This window comes from Harpia harpyja, chromosome Z, assembly GCF_026419915.1.
Source record: "Harpia harpyja isolate bHarHar1 chromosome Z, bHarHar1 primary haplotype, whole genome shotgun sequence".
Lineage (NCBI taxonomy): Eukaryota > Metazoa > Chordata > Aves > Accipitriformes > Accipitridae > Harpia > Harpia harpyja.
Window position 1 is genome coordinate 81,492,935 of NC_068969.1, and position 19,241 is coordinate 81,512,175.

General features: G+C 40.6%; 1 protein-coding gene across 3 annotated transcripts in view; it reads left to right on the forward strand.

The window, feature by feature from the left end:
* Positions 1-13,508, forward strand: part of FREM1 (FRAS1 related extracellular matrix 1) — an 80,428-nt gene extending 66,920 nt beyond the window's left edge. For all 3 annotated transcript variants that reach the window (XM_052778469.1, XM_052778470.1, XM_052778473.1), the window contains 2 exons: positions 5,685-5,770; positions 9,687-13,508. In XM_052778469.1, the coding sequence (XP_052634429.1) occupies positions 5,685-5,770; positions 9,687-9,886 (286 nt within the window). In that variant the 3' untranslated portion in view covers positions 9,887-13,508. The remainder of the gene's footprint in view (positions 1-5,684; positions 5,771-9,686) is intronic.
* The last annotated feature ends 5,733 nt before the right edge of the window (positions 13,509-19,241 follow it).

Genomic DNA, 19,241 nt, shown 5'->3' on the forward strand with positions numbered 1-19,241 from the left:
AGAGTGTGCTCCTGGTGACCTATATTATTTGTGGGTGGTAACTTCTTGCTGAAGGCTATAGTGTGCAATGTAGATGTTAAACTGAATAACAGTAAATTAATGACAGAGTTAAACACCTATACAAAAAGTCAAGGCATATCACTGAATCAGCAAGCAAATGAATCATAGGGCAGTGATGATTCAGTTAATGTCAGACTACCACAGAATAAAGAAGCTTTATCCTGGTAAATGGAGTGCTACTGGCCTCCATCTGGAACTGATTTACAAAAGTACAACACCAAGCACACACTTAAAAGTGGTACAAGAAGATAACTTAATACATTTTATTTTGTGCTTTTGCCCAGCTGCCCCCCCAACAATCACCACCAGCACCAATTGTGGTATTTCTGTTATTAATACTCCTCCTGTTGACATTTATATAGCTGATATTTCCAACAAGCAAATAAAATCAGCATGGAACTCAATCCTCAGTTTTTTAATAGATCAAACAAACATGAGACGTTAAGTGAAAAGATTAGAATTGACTTTCAGTAAATCAGCCAATTTCACTGAAAAATAAGAATCATTTTCATTACTACAAAAATGGCATTATTTTAAACTTCTATTCAATTTTCTTCCTAGACTTTTTCTGTTATACAGAACAGGAAAAAAGCACAAGCATTGTTAAAGTTGTTTCAGTAACAGCCTCCAACTAACCAACCTCCTAACCTCTTAGAGAAAACACTGTTATTCTGAGATGATGGACTTGAGACCAAGCTATACAAAAAAGATGTGGACAGGCTGGAGAGGGTCCAGAGAAGGGCCACAAAGACGGTCAAAGGACTGGGAAGCCTGCCATATGAGGAAAGGCTGGGAGAACTGGGTTTCTTCAGCCTTGAGAAAAGAAGACTTAGGGGAAACCCTATCACCATGTTCCAGTATTTAAAGAATGGCTACAAAGAAGATGGAGACTTCCTTTTTACAAGGAGTCACATGGAAAAGATGAGGGGTAATGGGTATAAGTTACTCCTGGGGACATTCTGACTGGGCACAAGAGGAAAATTTTTCACAATGTGAACAATCAGCCATTGGAATAATCTCCCCAGGGAAGTGTTGGATTCCCCAACATTGGACACTTTTAAGATTCGGCTGGACAGGGTGCTGGCCATCTTGTCTAGACCGTGCTTTTGCTAAGAAAGGTTGAACCAGATGATCTTTGAGGTCCCTTCCACCCTGGTATTCTATGATTTTATGATTCTCTTCCATCAAAGCAATGCTGTCAATTTATTGCGGAAGAAATTATTGTCTGGACATAACTATATGCATGTGGCCTTATGCAAACAAAAAATGGGCTTCTAATGAGCTTTGACATACATTACATCCATTTGTTGGCATACCAAGCATTTTTTCAGTTTCCATGTGTAGGGGTAGAAGCAGACACAAAATGTACTTGTCTTGACGTAAGTTGCTGTATGCCACGGTGATAATGTGGGTGCAAAAAATCTCAGCTAATTGCTGTGAAAGTCTTGCACCACATCTAACCCTTCTCCAAAACATTGGAGAGAAAGGTAGTTTAAGAACTCCTTTCTCTAGCTTTGTTTTGTATGCATGAAGAGGCCTTTGGCAACATGAAGAGAAGCATCTGGGGGATATTACGGCTGAGTGATCCCACAGCAGCCTGATTTAGCAGCAATTTTGGTGATTTATGTTACAGTTCTTGTTTATCCCTTAAGAACATGTTGTCCTCAAGGGTCAGTGCAGCAGGGCTCACTTACATGTGAGATGGTTTCATGGCTGTTGTTGAAGGGACTCTTCACTGTATAGACAAAACCCACAGTTGCATCTTTTCCTTTGTTAGTCATATTATACCTTCATCTTCTTGAAGTTGAACATTTTGTTAGAGCTTAAATATGGTCAGATTTCAGATCTTTTACTGCCAGCTTTGTAAGGCAGCGGCTGTTTTGTTTGGTGTTTGTATATTAGCAGCATGTGGCCCCAGTCCTTGGGAATCACAGCCAGAACCACATCTAAAGTAATAGGTTAGATCCTTCATGATGGCTCAGTGTTGCCTACTGCAAAGCAGGATGGATCCTGCTGCCCTCCTCTCCTAATGCTGTGCTAGTTCTGGAAAAGAATGATTTAACTTATATTATTTCTAGTGACTCCAGCACAGAGATTTAGCTACAGTCATTTCAAAGGCTCAGTGTATCTTGTCTGACTTTCAACTGCCACTCTGGAAATGCAGGGCTCCTGTAAGCTCTGCATCATGTCTGCCAGTTTCATCTGAATGTTTTGAATACCACAAGGCGTTGTAAGCAACAATAGATACCTATTTCAAGGCACCAGGATTACTCTCTAGGTGATCAAACAAAAGCCTGGGATAAGCAGAGCGTCTCAGTCAATCCCCCGACTTCACTATCCATATAGGACACGGATTTACTACAGCAGTTCAAATTAAATGTCCTCCTGTGCTGTGGAGATCTTCATAGCTAGTCAAATGTGCTTTTGCTGAAGTTAAATTTATCAGAATGGTACAAAGCTCCTTTAAATGTATTGTATAATTTAATGTAAAATCAGCAAAGTCTTTGTGCTAAGTGTTTTTCATATAATACTTCAAAATATTGAATACTGGCTACTCAAAATATTTTCTTAATTTCGGCAGCTTCTCTAAGATGACGTATGCTTTTGACTTGATAGCAAAAATTTTAAAGCACAGAAGAATGATTTCAAATGGACTTATTTAGCAGAGAAATCAGTGCTGTGTGGTTTGTTTTTGTTTTTTTTTTTCCTTCCAATAAGGCATTATGACCCCTTCTCTAAAGTAATTTAAATTAGGAAGTGTTAGATTTACATAACTCCGTAAATAACATTATCTTGTCATTTCCTGCCTAGAGGCACAGTTAGTAATATTATCATAAGTGGTATGTTCCTTCAGGACTCATTTCCCTACAATATATCAAAACCCCTGACTAGTTGTAACAATTAGAATGGTTGTTCTCTCTTCAGTCATGTGTGTTTCTCAGGCTGTATTTAGAAAGCACTCCTATGGAGAAAAGGTTAGATAACATTATAATTATTGCAGTGCTTTCCTTTCACAGTGCTGAAGTCTCTCCCTGGTACTTGTCTGAAACTGTTCTTGCTCAGACCAGCCTTGTATGTCATAAACAATATAGCATTTACTGATACACATTGATGCTTTTTATTTTCACATTTTCTAAAACAATTGAAACAACAGCAGTAAGCTATGCTTACTTAAAGTAAATGACTTAGTTCCAGGGCTTTGGTTGTCCTTAAGCAGAAGCCAGATAAAATGCCCTATTTTTGTTCTTGATCAGCTAGTAGTGATATCACAGAGACTGCTGCCCAAATCTCTTCTTAGCCCCAAGTTTGGTCAGTGGCCAGCCACTGTCAGTGAGGGGGAATGGCATCCTGCCGCTGGATCAGTTACCCTGGAAGGACACCCTGAATTAACTGAGCCTGCTCACCTGGACTTTTTGTCTGAGGAAGAAGACAGAGTACAAAATTTTCCAAGAGCTTTTGTCAGTGTTAACAGCTTTGTTCCTGCTTCACTGGAGATTTGATGCCTGGTAGATGGGCCCAGAAGTGCGGAATCATGTCACCCTTGGGACATACAGGCACCAACACCATGCATGAAACTCTACCATGATGAGAGGCACAGTCAGAGCCTCTGTTGGGAGCTTCACTGGGCGAAGTTTTGGGAGCCTCTGTCATAGGCGGGTGCACAATCCTGACCCCTACCAGACAGCTGCTGACCACTTTGTGCTGGGAGAGTCTGCCATTTGTAAAGTCATGATCAAAGGTTCTGAGGCCAACCTGCCACACCTCCACCTGAGGAGAGTGTACACAGATGTCAACGAGATCCTTTACACTTTGTTCTCTGGCGGACCCTGAGCTTGGGGGGCCCTTGATGGGACCTACGTTACTGTGCGGTGCTCGGTCTAGGGCAGCCATGATTACACAGGCTGTGAGGGCTAACACTCAGCTGTCCTGCAGGCCTTGGCAGACCCACCGTGCAAAGCCGAGCAGAGGGTGAATCCCCTGCTGCTTTGGTTGACTGCAGGTGTAATGGAGGAGGCATCTGCAGCAGGAGCATCCCATCAGCATTACAATGAATTTGTTCCACACCATGCCCCTGCGTGCCCAGATTACGGAATGGTCCAGATTTTGTGCGGTAGGGACTGTGCAGAATATCGTGGGCTACTACTTTGAATTCCTCCTGATGTAAAATTTGCCTGCCTCCCTATCTTGTGTGGCATTATATGGCATCCACAGGATCAGTACTGTTAGAAGAGATACAAGGCAGCAAACAGGAATGGAGCTCCAGGCATGGGTCTCTAACTGGGCAGCAGGCTTGGCAGTGGGCTCACACCCAAAGATCTGTTCATGGTCTCCATAGTGGATTCAAGTCTGCTGTGCCACTCTTGAGGTCTGGTTGTTGTCCCAGCTTTTAAAAGAAGACAGTCTTTAACTCCTCTGGAGCAGTACTGATCTCCTGTCTCCATTATCTGGCAACAGTCATGAAATTAGCAAAATCCTCATAATGCCATTGACTTATTCTGCTGCTAGAAAAGTTTTTGGCTCTCCTAAAACATGTTTTGATGAGCAGTGTTGTTTGCTTAGGGCCTACCAAGCATCACCTGGGATCTTCTGGGAGGCTGAAAGGGTTGGCATCACTGTTAGGCTGACTGGCAGTCAGAAATATGGGACAACAGAAATGACAGAGGCTCAGCATCGGAGGGAAGGCAACAGCAGGTGTGACAGGTAAAAAGGTGACAGGATATCAAGGCAGGCAAAAAGACGGATAAATAAGAAAGTGGAGCCACTGATGGCTGACAGTTCCTGGCAAAGGTGAAGGATGCCATTTGACTCAATGCTTCAGGATTTAGCCTGATCTCTAAATTGCTTAAGAGCAGCCTGCTGGTGCTTGCATGCCTGGTACTAGTTGGAAGACTTCACAGTGGCAAGGCCCTTAGTGGCTAGGGTTTGCAACTCCTCCTTTGGGGTTGGTATACTTTAAGTACAAACACAGAGCAGAGCTTATGCGTTGGATTCATTCTGAAATAGTCTGGTTAATACACACCACAACTGCACTCCAATCTGAACTAAATGCGTCATGATTGCAGACAACCCAACATTACCTCTCAGAACCACACTACCACTTTAAGCCAGACCCCTAAATTATACACACTTAGATCTGTTTTGAAACGTGGCCAAGATTTTAACTGTGTTATTCAAAGCTTTAGCTTTGTCAGAACACAATTTTAAAAAGATATAGTCTGCTCTGCTACTAAGTGGGTGAGCTGTGTCTTTCAGTGGCTTAGATTTTAGTGCAGGCAGATTATTATTTTAAAGAAAAAATGTAGCAATGATTTTGTCAATGGTTAAAACTCAGTCTGTGAGTATGAGGTACACATTTCCTGGATACATTTATTTCAGTTGCCCAGCTGATTTAATTTTTCTGTTAGAAAAATCAGACTAAGACTTTGCTTCCACTCCAAGTAATCCAGCAATTTAAGACTTTATCTTCATGTAGTTATTTCTTCATGCCAGGAAGTAGTGGTTTTCCTGTGAAAGTCTATTTATATGCTTTATACTAGAATCAGTGCCCCTTGTTGATAAGTCGATGGGAGCTGTCTGTCACTCTGTGGAATCCTAATTACTCTGTCCTCTCTCCTTGAGTCTAGATACCTGGGGAGTCTAGCAAGCGTGGCTAATGAGCAACACATGCAGTGGCTGTGGGACTTCAGTGGGAGGAAGCCCTTTTGGATAGGCAAGTACATCAGCTCTCTGTCCCCTCTGACGATTACAGTTCCTGTGCACCTTGGAAAGCAGAAACTGCTGCAGCAGTTCCAGCCCAGTTTTCAAACGTTGCATTGTCCTCAACTTTCTGCTGGTTTTATTATTTCAGAGCAAGGCATAAAATGAAAGCCATGATTTACCTGGCTAATTTTATAAGTCTTTATCAAAAAGAAGAGTTTGTCATGTTGCCTATTGCTGGATAGCTTTTGCCTTCAACCCTTTTCCATTTTAATACAAGCTGGTAAAATAAGTTCTGGTGGAGCTCCTCCTCTTTTGTTTATCTCACCTTTCTTTTGACTGTTACTTTATTTATCTCCAATTTCTCTTTTTTTTAGCTTTACTTTAATTATTTATGTTACTTCTAATTTAATGGTGTCATCTTGTATCAGAAATCTCGTGAATTAATTATAGAATCATAGAATCATAGAATCATAGAATCATTTCGGTTGGAAAAGACCTTCAAGATCATCGAGTCCAACCATTAACCATGCCCACTAAACCATGCCCTGGAGTACCCTGTCCACTCGCTTTTTGAATACCTCCAGGGATGGTGACTCAACCACTTCCCTGGGCAGCCCATTCCAATGTTTGACAACCCTCTCAGTAAAAAAATTCTTCCTAATATCCAACCTAAATCTCCCTTGCCTCAACTTGAGGCCATTTCCTCTTGTCCTGTCTCCAGCCACCTGACAAAAGAGACCAACACCCACCTCACTACAACCCCCTTTCAGGTAGCTGTAGAGAGCGATAAGGTCCCCCCTCAGCCTCCTCTTTTCTAGACTGAACAACCCCAGATCCCTCAGCCGCTCCTCATAAGACTTGTGCTCAAGGCCCCTCACCAACTTGGTTGCCCTCCTCTGGACATGCTCTAGCAGCTCAATGTCTTTCCTGTAGTGAGGGGCCCAAAACTGAACACAGTACTCGAGGTGCGGCCTCACCAGTGCCGAGTACAGGGGAACAACCACCTCCCTGCTCCTGCTGGCCACACTGTTCCTGATACAGGCCAGGATGCGATTGGCCTTCTTGGCCACCTGGGCACACTGCTGGCTCATTTTCAGCCGGCTGTCAACCAGCACCCCCAGGTCTTTCTCTGCCGGGCAGCTTTCCAGCCACTCTTCCCCAAGCCTGTAGCGCTGCATGGGGTTGCCGTGACCGAAGTGCAGGACCCGGCACTTGGCCTTGTTAAACTTCATACAGTTGGCCTCAGCCCATCGATCCAGCCTGTCCAGATCTCTCTGTAGAGCCTCCCTACCCTCAAGCAGATCGACTCTGCCTCCCAACTTGGTGTCGTCTGCAAACTTGCTGAGGGTGCACTCAATCCCCTCATCCAAATCATCAATAAAGATATTAAACAGAACAGGGCCCAACACCGAGCCCTGGGGAACACCACTTGTGACCCGCCGCCAACTGGATTTCACCCCATTCACCACTACCCTCTGGGCTCAGCCATCCAGCCAGTTTTTCACCCAGTGAATAGTGCACTTATCCAGGCCACGAGACGCCAGCTTCTCAAGGAGTATGCCATGAGAGACAGTGCCAAAGGCCTTGCTGAAGTCTCGGAAAATAACATCGACAGCCTTTCCCTCATCCACTAGGCGGGTCACCTGGTCATAGAAGGAGATCAGGTTGGTCAAGCAGGACCTGCCTTTCGTAAACCCACGATGACTGGGCCTGATCCCCCTCTTATCCTGGACTTGCCATGTGAGTGCTTTCAAAACAAACCGTTCCATAATCTTTCCCGGTACCGAGGTCAGGCTGACAGGCCTGTAGTTCCCCGGATCCTCCCTCTGACCCTTCTTATAAATGGGAGTCACATTGACAAGCCTCCAGTCCTCTGGGACCTCCCCTGTTGACCAGGAACGCTGATAGATGATAGACAGTGGCTTGGCAAGGACCTCTGCCAGTTCCCTCAGTACTCTTGGATGGATCCCATCAGGTCCCATAGATTCGTGAGTGTCCAGATGGCGTAGCAGGGCCCTAACTAATTCCTCCTGAATTAAGGGGGGTATGTCATGCTCTTCATCCTTACCTTCCAGCTCATGGGGTGGAGTACCCTGTGGATGAGTGGACTCACTATTAAAGACTGAGGCAAAGAAGGCATTAAGTACCTCGGCCTTTTCCTCATCACTGGTTGCTACGTTCCCTTCTGTATCCATTAAAGGATAGATATTCTCCTTGGGATTCTTTTTACTGTTAACATATTTGTAAAAACATTTTTTGTTGTCCCTTACGATAGTGGCCAGATTTAGTTCTAGCTGAGCTTTCGCCTTTCTAATTTTCTCTCTGTATGATCTAACAAGATCCCTGTACTCCTCCCAAGTTGCCCGCCCTTTCCTCCAGAGACGATAAACTCTCCTTTTTTTCTTAAGTCCTAGCAAAAGCTCCCCATTCAACCAGGCCGGTCGTTTTCCTCGGCGGTTCGACTTGCAGCACATGGGAATAGCCTGGTCCTGAGCCATTGAGATTTCCTTTTTAAAGAATATCCATCCCTCCTGGACCCCTTTGCCCTTCAGGACTGTCTCCCAAGGGACTCTCTCAACCAGTGCCTTGAAGAGGCCAAAGTTAGCCCTCCGGAAGTCCATAGTGGTGGTTTTGCTGACCACCTTCTTTGCCTCACCAAGAATTGAAAATTCTATCATTTCATGGTCACTAAGCCCAAGACGGCCTCCAACCATCACACCTCCCACCAGTCCTTCCCTGTTCGTAAACAACAGATCTAGCAAGGCTCCTCCCCTGGTTGGCTCACCCACCAGCTGTGTCAAGTCGTTATCTTCCACACACTCCAGGAACCTCCTAGATTGTTTACTCACTGCTGTGTTGTATTTCCAGCAGATGTCTGGAAAGTTAAAGTCCCCCACAAGGACAAGGGCACACGATTCTGAGACTACTGCCAGCCGCTTGTAGAACGATTCATCCGTCTCTTCAACCTGGTCAGGCGTTGATTAGATGATCAGCTAAAGATTTCATCATATCAGTTTAGATTTAGCTATTTCTTATTATGCACCTTTCATTTAATGAGAAATGGAAAGAACTCAGATGAGCCTTCTCTGTACCTCCTGATCCTTTTATGTGAATGACTGCCTTAGCTCACAGACTAGTGCTATTGTTTTCTTGTAGCCCTTCTTGTTTCTGCTATACTGTCCAGATTTTAGGTTCTTTTTTCCAATTACGAAGTGCAATTTTCAGTGCTTAGTAATTTTCTGAGATGGATTTACTAGCTAAATTAACTTTAAAAACTACAGTTAGTTTGGGATCATGTTATATGGTATCATGATTCTGTCAACCTGAGAGAAATAAACTCCTCTGATAAGAATAAAGACTACAAGACCTTTGTGTCAATTTTCTGATCTTGGTCTCTTCTAGCTAAGAAGACACATCACGTCTGAAAGTATGCCATCCATGTTGGTCAGAGGCTAAGTGAAAAGACATGTTTTCGACTGTATTAATTAACACAACATAATTTTACAACTGTTAATTTCAACAGTATAAACAAGGTCTACAAAGATCTGCAGGATTTTATTTTCAGAAGGAATCTGAAGACATCTGAGGCTGCCCAGACTTGAATACAACATTCTGCTTGGCATTTTAGGTATCAAAAAAGAAACCTGGGAGGTGATAGACGTGCAGTGGATGGAAAGAGAGAAAACATTTTAGATAGGCGATAATGTGGAAAAGTGTATTTTCCCTTATTCAGATGGCACTAATTGTGATTCAGATGGCCTTATGAAATATTAAATTGTGTTTTCCTTGTATTCTTCCAGATGGGTTTTTTCTCTCAGCACAATATTGTATGCATTTTTTTAACAAAGGTATAGAACATGCTTCTGTTGGCATCACACTCCAGAGATGATAAAGATCACTGATTTGGTCTTACTGATTTCACACAGGCTTGAATGACCAAGTCAATCCTGGACATTGGGAGTGGAATGGAGGAGAACCTGTAACCTACATGAATTGGAGAAGAGGCTCCTACCACTTTCCAAAGAGAGGAAGAAATTGTGTATTGGTGCAGAAGCGAGGAAAATGGCAAGCAACTGACTGCAGGAAGGTCAAACGGAACAGCTATATATGTTCAAGAAAGGTGTAAGGAATGGAGGATCCCTGTGAAAGCATGTGGACATTCATGTTGTTTCAGTTTTATTTATCTGCAGACATGTGAGGGTGTGCAGGTAGAAAACTGTCCTAATTATCAGCAAGGTTTATTTTATATGCTGCCAGAAGTGCAGATGCATTGGACTCTAACCAAGGAATACAGGTCAGTTGCAAAGATTAAGTCCAGGTCAAGGTTTTGAACTCTCCCCAAAGACTTTGATCTGTCACTTACTCATATGTATTTTTACACCAAAGAGCTAGGCCTGAAGGCTGTCATCACATTTCTGTGTAAAAATACTTTTTTTTTTTTTAACAAAAAGAAAGTAGCACATCAGTTGATTTGCTTCGCTCTTAAGGAAGGGTGGTGAATTGGCTGTTGCTTTAATTTGTTGCAATAAAATCTGCAGTTTTACCCTGCAGTCACAAAAAGAGGAAAGCTGTTTGGGGTGGAAATGAGGGCAGACTCTGCTGGCTAAAAACAGGTTCTCTTGGGTGATGAGGGGAGGGATGGGACATTATGTCAGGAGAGTGGGGCTTCTTTCATGGATGCCCTAGTACAATATCTTAGAAAAATACCAATGACAGGATTTGGTGACAGAGTACCAACAGGAGCAAAGCCTTGTATTTCTTTCTTTTTCTACCTCCCAAGGCCAGCTTCAGATCCTAATCACACAGAGCTGCCTATTGTTTCACATTCCTAACCAAAATTGTTCAATGTTTTTTTGGAGTTGCAGGATGGTACTCTAATTTTTAGTGTAATTAAATAATGGGACCTCTGTAAATCTGATGCTGTATCAAAGGGTGATTTACACAAAAAAATTAATACTGAAGCTTAATCCTAGAATATTATCTTGGGATATTCAGTGATACATGAACATCAATAGGATTTATATGTGTGTATAAACCAATGTAATTGTGAAACGTATTTTGTACTAAAGCAGCTATGGCTTTTGAAAAGTATTAATCTAAGTCCTTATTAGGGATTTGAGGTTTTTAAAAATAATAATTAGAAATCCAGATTTAGTTCTGAGAAGGGCTTAAAAATCAGCATTTAATAGGAAAAAAACAGCTGCCCATAACTCAGTTTTAACTTAGTTTAAATATATGCAGTTTCAGTGTTATCATTTCATAACATTATAGCAAATTTATATTTGACCTGTCAAAAAACTTCCTTTAGGACCTTCTTACTGCCCGCCTTAAAATTGAAAGAAGAAACAAGTCATAAACTTCCTAAAAAAAAAAAAATTAAAGCTCCTCTCAAGCCCTCCCTCTGCCCATGATGAGTGCGTGACAGTTGGTGTGGCACTGAGTAGGGTGAATTTGCCCTGTACCTTACGAACTCTCATCCCTCCCATGTGCCTGCCTGCTGCCAGCAGTTGATTCTCCCCTTGCCCCCTATCAGCTTGTCTATTCAGGCAGCCTCTGGATGAATTGCATCTGTACACTATTTGCACCAGAGGTGCAAAACATCCTTCTAGGGTTCCTCACAGCAGTTTTGCAGTCCTGCCAAGGACAGATGCAGCAGAATCACCTCTCCTCTCTGCGCTGAGGGACACTGTTTCAGGGATTATTTAGCCCTCCTCTATGCCTTTGGCACGCATGGGTTACTTATCCTTCCTCCTTGCCTGTGACATGTTAAATGAATATGCATGTGAGTAGCTGGACAGTCTGTATATAGGAGAGAACCTTTCTGAAAGAACTTTGCAGACAAGCACAAGTACATTACAAAATTAGAGGAAAAATACTGTGGACAGAACCTCCTCACCCTTATTGTTGGTATCAACAGATACAGACAAAAATATTTCCAGAATTTCTTTTTTTTTGTCATGGTAATCCTTATGCCAAGCTTCTAGACACTTTTGCTAGACACTAACACTTTTGCTTAAGTTTACTAGAGCAACATAGATAGGCTAATTGTTTCAAGAATTGCCCAAACCTAGTACCCCTGAGTACTTATCTAGACCTGTTTTTATTTCTGATAGTTCTCACTGCAAAAAAATTAGGATCTAAAAAAGCAGTCTTGGGATCTCTTGTGTTCTGGAATTCCAGGGAAAATTGACTCAGAGAGCTTGGTTAGACATAAACCCTTCTTTAGGGCCTTCTTTTTATATAAACTACTGAGTTTATTGGTGCTATCTTGATAAAGCCTATCGAGATTATTTAAATACCTCTCCTAATTGTTTAATAAATGAATGACATCAACAGAGAAGGAATTTTGACCAAGGTGCTTGTTACTTAATCAGTAACTAATCAATGACTCATGCCTAGTCTGAGACAACAGTGATCTCAGAGGTTTGCTTTTGTGAGAAGAAGGGTGAATTTCCCTTTTCTGTATTTCATTTGAACTACTTTAAAGTGATGGAAGAGTATGAGGATTTCAGTACACAATAGGCTGTTGTCCAAACTGTATGTGTTTACTGGTTTCATTAGATCTAGTACAATACACTAATGAAGCTAAAATTCTTACATTGCAGTGCAAGGATATTTCTGCCCTGTAAGGCTGATTAATTGTTTTTCAATACAATGAACTCTACCAAAAATTTATTCATAAATTTTAATTTTTCTATCCTTAAAAATGAAGTATCTTTTCATAGATTTTTACAGCTTTTATTAGAATACTAGATTTTAAAAATATGACACACTTAAATCAGGGAAAACACAAATAAATCAGTTCTTCTGTTGCCATAGGAAGTTGTTGTCTCTAAGAGATTTAGTAAAGGAAGGGCCTAAAATCCTGAGAAGTCACTGGGAATTTCTCCAGTCTTCAATACTTTTGAATTAGACTCTGAGTAAACTCAGGGGAAAATCAGTCTTCAGAAGATCAGCATCAGCAGGGGAATTTCAAGACACTGAAAGTAAGAACAAGGAGCATGTAAATTCTGGTATTCACCTATGGATGCCACACTTTCTGGATAAACAAAGGATTTATTTCATCAGAACTATCTATATACCTTTTAAGAGTAACAGAAGCAAGACACAACAGCTCAGTTAAAAGAACCCAGTGGTTAGCCTAGATTTCTATAAAGGAATGGGCAACATGAGCTCGTTGTGTACCTGTCGCTTTTAACCACCTTCTGTCCTTGTCAAGTATCCTTTAAATCTGTTGACCAATTTCAAACAAATTTGACAGAGAAGTAGACTCAAAGACAATGGTTATGAAAAAAATGGATAGGCAACTGGCCACAGGAGCACTTCTTCCAAACCAAAATATTCTAAAACTTTTGTATTGTTATTAACTTCACAGAGATCAAGTTTTTAATCTGAAAAAAATCAGAAAAGTTTTCCAGATCTCTTTTGTACACACTGAAACTTACTGAATGCCTTCAAGTCTTTATTCACCTATTCTAAAATTATAAAAATAGCTTTGAGACAATTATATATATAATTCAGTGAATACTGTGATTCTACATTATTTTCATCACAAGACTGGTGCTATTGTAAATCTTGTATTCAGAACACTATATTGTTATGTTTAACTTTGTAATGTGTTTTAATACAAAACTGAAACATATTTTGGTGAATACGTATTTCTTCAGTTTCATAATCTCACAAAAGCTTTTTTTCTATTGATAAAAACAATAGTGTTGGGCATAATAGAAGCACACTTACAGTTAAGCATAATATACCTATTATTTACTCCCTGCTGTTTCTGAATTCTGTTTCTTCTTCTGCATGAGCCTATTCCTGAATTAATACTATAAGGACCTCTGTATCATGAACAAACCATTTTTAAAGGTGAAAATGCTGTTTATTTTGAGAAGTAAATTTAAGAAAAGTTAGAGATCTGCAAGCAAATATACAAGAGGAAAGATGAATTCAAGAAAGACTGTCAGTCCATAAAATTGAGTTTTAATATGATTCTTGATTTAAAGGAGAATGTGAAAAAACAGTCATTGTCCCTCAGTAACCTCAGCAATCTTCACAGAAGAGATACAGATGTCAGTTCTCCTCTCTTATTACCCTTTAAGAAGCTATGCTGCTTGTAATATGGAGAACTCTGCTACTCTAATTCCATTGCTTAACTACTATCCTCTACATCAGTACATAAGCAGTATAAGGTTAGAACACAATAGTGTTTGTTTGTTTATTTTTATAGCATTGAGATAATGTATTGTTTTCAGTCAGAAGTAGTCCTAATGAATAGGAATCTGGTATCTGAAGTACTGGATATAAGCAAAGGAAGCAAAAGAACATAATTTTATTCATGCAGATGAAATTTTCAGGTAAGTCTAAATATATTTTTACTTTAATAAAAGAAACCTTATCTGCATCTTCTTCCTTGGATTACGTTACAAATATTTTCTTGGTGTTGTCAAACTCTTCAGTGAATCACCGCTGTTCTCTGAAATTATTCCCAGCAATCTGAGAAAGATGTGTCTTGCTGAAGACTGAAATGTCTCTTTGCCCAGAATCTTTCTGCCCTGGCTCACCGTCCTACAGCCTAACAACTTGCAGCAATCAAGCACATACCCAACATAGCTCCTCAGGCTGGGTTTGGAATTGAGTACGTTCTCAAGTAGGCAGTACATACGTGCCAGTACCATTCAGCATATGCTTCAGGAGGTGGACACCTGTCCAAAATCTACCAGTCTGACAATTATAGTAGAGAGAAAACCACCCATTGCATCACATGTACATACCTACAGCCATGAGAACATCTGCCAATACACATAAAGGGACACCTATCCTAGCCCTGCTGGACACACACGTGAACATTTTCAAGTGTGAGCATCTACATTTTGGCAGCAGTTTCAAACTTAAGACTGTTCTCAGTTCTGTGGCTACAACACAGAGAAAAGAAACAGAGAAATGTGAACAGAAGGGTATAAATGAGTGAAGAAACTGCAACAGAGGACTTGAAACTGAATAGCAAAGGGAGGAATTCATGATGTACAGTATCTAAGGTTGAAGGTACAAAACTAAACAGATTTATTGTCTGTTCTTTCCTATCATACCTTGTAAAAAGCCTTCTGGCTTTGTAATTATAACTTTCCCATGAGGCCTGTATGTGATCTGTTTCCCCGAAACTCAGTAAAACAAAGACCACAGATGGCTTTCTTTGGTAAGTACAATAATTGGAGAATAAACTGCATAGTGCTATTTCATTAGTTCTGAGGTCTTCATATGGGTTCTGTAGAAGATATATCTGGATACAAGTTTGTCTACATAGGATGTATTTTGAAAATGATAGGATGTTGAATTGGGCTGTAATATATAAAATCCATTTTAATGATTTAATCATCAATCATGCTATGATGACACTATTTAGCTCAACAGAAGGCAAGTAATTCAAGCACTGCCTAAGAATTATTTTTAGGCATCAACTGGCAGTGTAACTAATTACTCAGTTTATGTCCATAATGACTGAATAAACTCCAGCTCTGAAACAAATGAATAATGCTTTGCATTTGCATAGCACTTGTCATCTATAGACCTGACAGTTTTAAAAGGATGGGCAAACATTCATGGTGACTATTTCTAGTGAAAACAGAATGTCCGGAATAAATTGCTACTATGAAGGCAAATCAAAGCCTGCTTGAAAGACACTGTTACATTTAGACACAAGATTTAACAACCAAAATACAGTGAAAACATGTGCTATGCTTATATGAAAGGGTAATCAGGCAGGAAAACAAGTTTTTATAAAAGATACAGCATTGCTTTTTTGTAGAAATCTGAGATTAGCTGTATTTGGAACATAATGATTATGTGCCCAGTCCAATCTCTGTTGTCAATTATTAGCCTATGCAGTTGATGTCACCGCAAAGAGAGTTATAAATACTTACTATTTTTAACTTCAGAATGATTCTCCAAACTAGCTGTCTGAGCTGGGATGCCTTCCCATAATGCAGGCAGGCTCCTGGCTGAGCTGAGGGGCTGAGGATAGATCTACTACCTGTGCATGGTTATACGGGCAGCTGACTCCAGAACAGGTTTAGACAGTATGTAAATATAGAACAAACTGTGACGTACCAGGTCCTGTATCTTACCAACTTTGTCTCTTGGAAAGCTGCCACAACTTACTGTCATAGACATGAAGGAACAGTATTAGACTGGCCTCGCAGAACCAGAGCTGGCATGCTGCTTTTGGCTCTCAGCAGATCTTAGGTAAAACCATCCAAAAAACCCCATGAACTAGAACTGGCTTGACCTAGAGGAGAAGACAGCTCTGTTTTCTGCCTTTGGGTTGCAGATTGGCTTGCGGAGTGACTTGCTGACACTGGTTTGCTTCAGTCTTCTTTCCTACGCTTCTGTAAATAATATTTTGTGCTTTTACATCTGAAGCCCTCTAAGGCAGGCCTGCTGCATGTTAGAGGATAGAACAGTACGTACCATGAATGGATCCTGATCTTGAACAGTTTTTTTCCAGTGCCACTGCAGTGCAAATGTAACACTAGCAGCTTAACATCTATACATATATGCCAATACTAAGGTTTTTATACACTCCTTGTTAATATTTGCACTGCACCAATAACCCAGACCAGTTTAGTTTAGACAGAAGTGTCTGGACAGCCCAATCATTCCAGTACTACCATTTACTTAATTTTTATCTGTGCATTGACAGAGACATCCTTAAATCATTTGTACCATATTTGCTGCTTGCAACATGATTTATTCTTTATGAAGAACTGCAGAAAGAACCCTCTGTAAACAGCAGTAATAAAATTATTTTGCTTATACTCTTGTTACAAAGAAGGGAACCCTCCAGCAGAAACTCACATGCTATCTGGGCACCAAACCATGCCTCAGCCACATCAGATAAGAAGGGCAAAATACACCTGCACACATACACATACATTTTTTTTTTCTTTCAGGGCAGATTGGGGTAAAATTTAACTGAGACTTAAAAGCCTTTTTTCTTTTACCTTGAAGGTGGTGGGATTTTTTAAGCAGGCTTTGAAGGGAGGTAAATTGGGCCTTTCAGGCATTTAGTTTTCAATTCTGTAAACATACTTTTGAGTAATTTAATGCCATTTTGCTTATATGGATAAGCATATAAGCATTTGCTTGTATGAATACAGACATTACAGGATCAAGACCACAGCTGGAACTTTTAAACAGAAAGAGCTGGTATACCACTGGTCTAGACTGAGAGAAAAGGCACTTCCTGGCAAAGGAACTGAAAAATAGCTGAAACAGACAAAAGGAAACAGAAAGAACACTTCTGTTGTGTTGTTATAATCCAGACGGAATCAGCTTTAAATTGTTTTAGTTAGCTTTATATTTTTAAATTCTGAAGCAAAGAGCTGCAAAAATGTATGTTGCTTCAAACAATCAAATCTTATGTTTGAAAGACATCGCCAAATGTCTTTCAGACACTTCTGTGTCAGTATAATACAATACATAGATCTGAGTATCACCCGTGTCTTGTAACAATCTAAGCAACTAAAATGAAGAGGAAAAAAAGAAGGAAAACTCAAAATGTAATACCCTTATCTTTGCTGAGTAATTTTGAATGACTGCTACCAACACGAACCAGATACAAGGAATTTTAGTTCGAAAGGTCAACTGCTTCAGTTCAACTTCTTGGCCAATAAAGATAGGATGTGAGGATTCAAACTGCACTTCTAGGCTACTTAATTATCTACCATCAAATTGACTCATTATTGCTCCACCTTAATGCTGCACATGCTTGTGTAAATATGATGCAAGGACTTTTTGCACACACCCCTCACAGCCGATCTTGTTGCAGATGCCAATATTTTCTGATTTCATTCATGATAATTGTGGGAGAATCTGCCCTCCCAGGGCACACTTGAGACTTCAGGAAGCCACCAGACCAGTCGCAGAATTAAATTGCTTTCAGCTGAAATTACAAAGCAATAAAGCTTGTGCTTGATGGCTGTGCTTCCCTCAATGAGATCATCCCACTGAGGTCAAGGCACAAATACACTCTAATGTTGGTGCGTGAACCCCATTCTTGCTGGAGTTACCCCTCTTCTGTCTCAGGATCACAACAAATTTTAACTTAAGTGAATTATGCAGTATGGAAAAGCTCTAGTTCTCTATCAGCTTTGTCCTAATGTTGTACGTCAGTGCCTCACAAGGCTGTTGCTAGGCAATTAGTTTATTTCAATTATCAGGCAATAAAATAATTCCCTGGAAATGAAAGTCAAATAACTCCATACATCTAGTACAGACCACCTAAATTTTCAAGAATAGTGAACAGATTAGCTACAAACTTAAGAGCCTATTGATACATGCTTTCTGGTAGAAACAGGAGCGTCTAGAGATTAGAGTACCTAAATGGCAAATTATCTGAAGCAGAATTTCCTTATGGTATTTTCAGATTAGGATCAATGTTTGCAATGTTTATTGAAAATATCTTTTCCTTCTCTCAACACTTTCCTCTGTATGATGTTCTATCAGATTATTTTTTTCTCACGTGTTGCATGGCATGATAATTTTACAAAAGATGCCTGCAGTTTAGGGTCTAGCAGTCTTTAGATATTTCTGTTGAAACATTGATGTCTAGAACCATAAAATATGTTAGCTCTAACATGTTTTGCTTAAATCCTCATTTTGTTTACCAACTTTATAGGATGCCTGTAGCAGCTTTGATGCCTGAACAGGATGTAGCAGTGTTAGTTAATCTTTGAGAATCTGGGGTGCAGAGTTTCTTCACCCTGGGACCTTTTATTCTGGGCTAGAGGTATGTCTGCACTCCAGCAGCTGCAAACCTGCTGTGAAGGAGGTGAATCAAGGGCCAGTGCTCTCTGCCAGATTACTCCAGGTGTGTGAGCACCAGTTTGCCAGTTTGCAGTGCTGCTGCTGCAGGCCTTGGGTCATATCCCAAATCTGAAAGACCAAAATTAGCTCAGCTTTTGAAAACATGGTCTGATTTGACGTCTCCAGATCCAGCTTCATGTTTTAGCAAACTTTAATCAGCTTGCCTTTTCCTGTTGTGATGAAATAACACTCCCTGTTTTGACAGTCTCTGGCTTTGTGGAATGGTAAGTCAAAATAAACAACGAAGACCACATTGAACATGCTAATACACAACCTCAAATGTTTCCTTAATTCCTAGGCCTCAACTAGACAGCTTATCCAAACATCTCTTCCTGTTGACTCCTTCTGTCCCCCACACCATCCTGGGTTACTAGATTTTAGATAGGAACTTCTAATACACATAATCCAGATTGAAAGCAGAGTTTCCTTAGCACAAACTCCCCTATCATAATTGTAATCTACAGTAAATGAATGCAATTAGGCACACCAGGGTCTCCCCTGAGCCCCTGTCTCCTCTGCACACTGACAGCAGCCATAAATTGACCAGGCTCTCGTATAAAGCTAGCACACTATGTTCACTGCAATAGCAGCAGGTCTACAGGGTTGCACTTTACAGGATC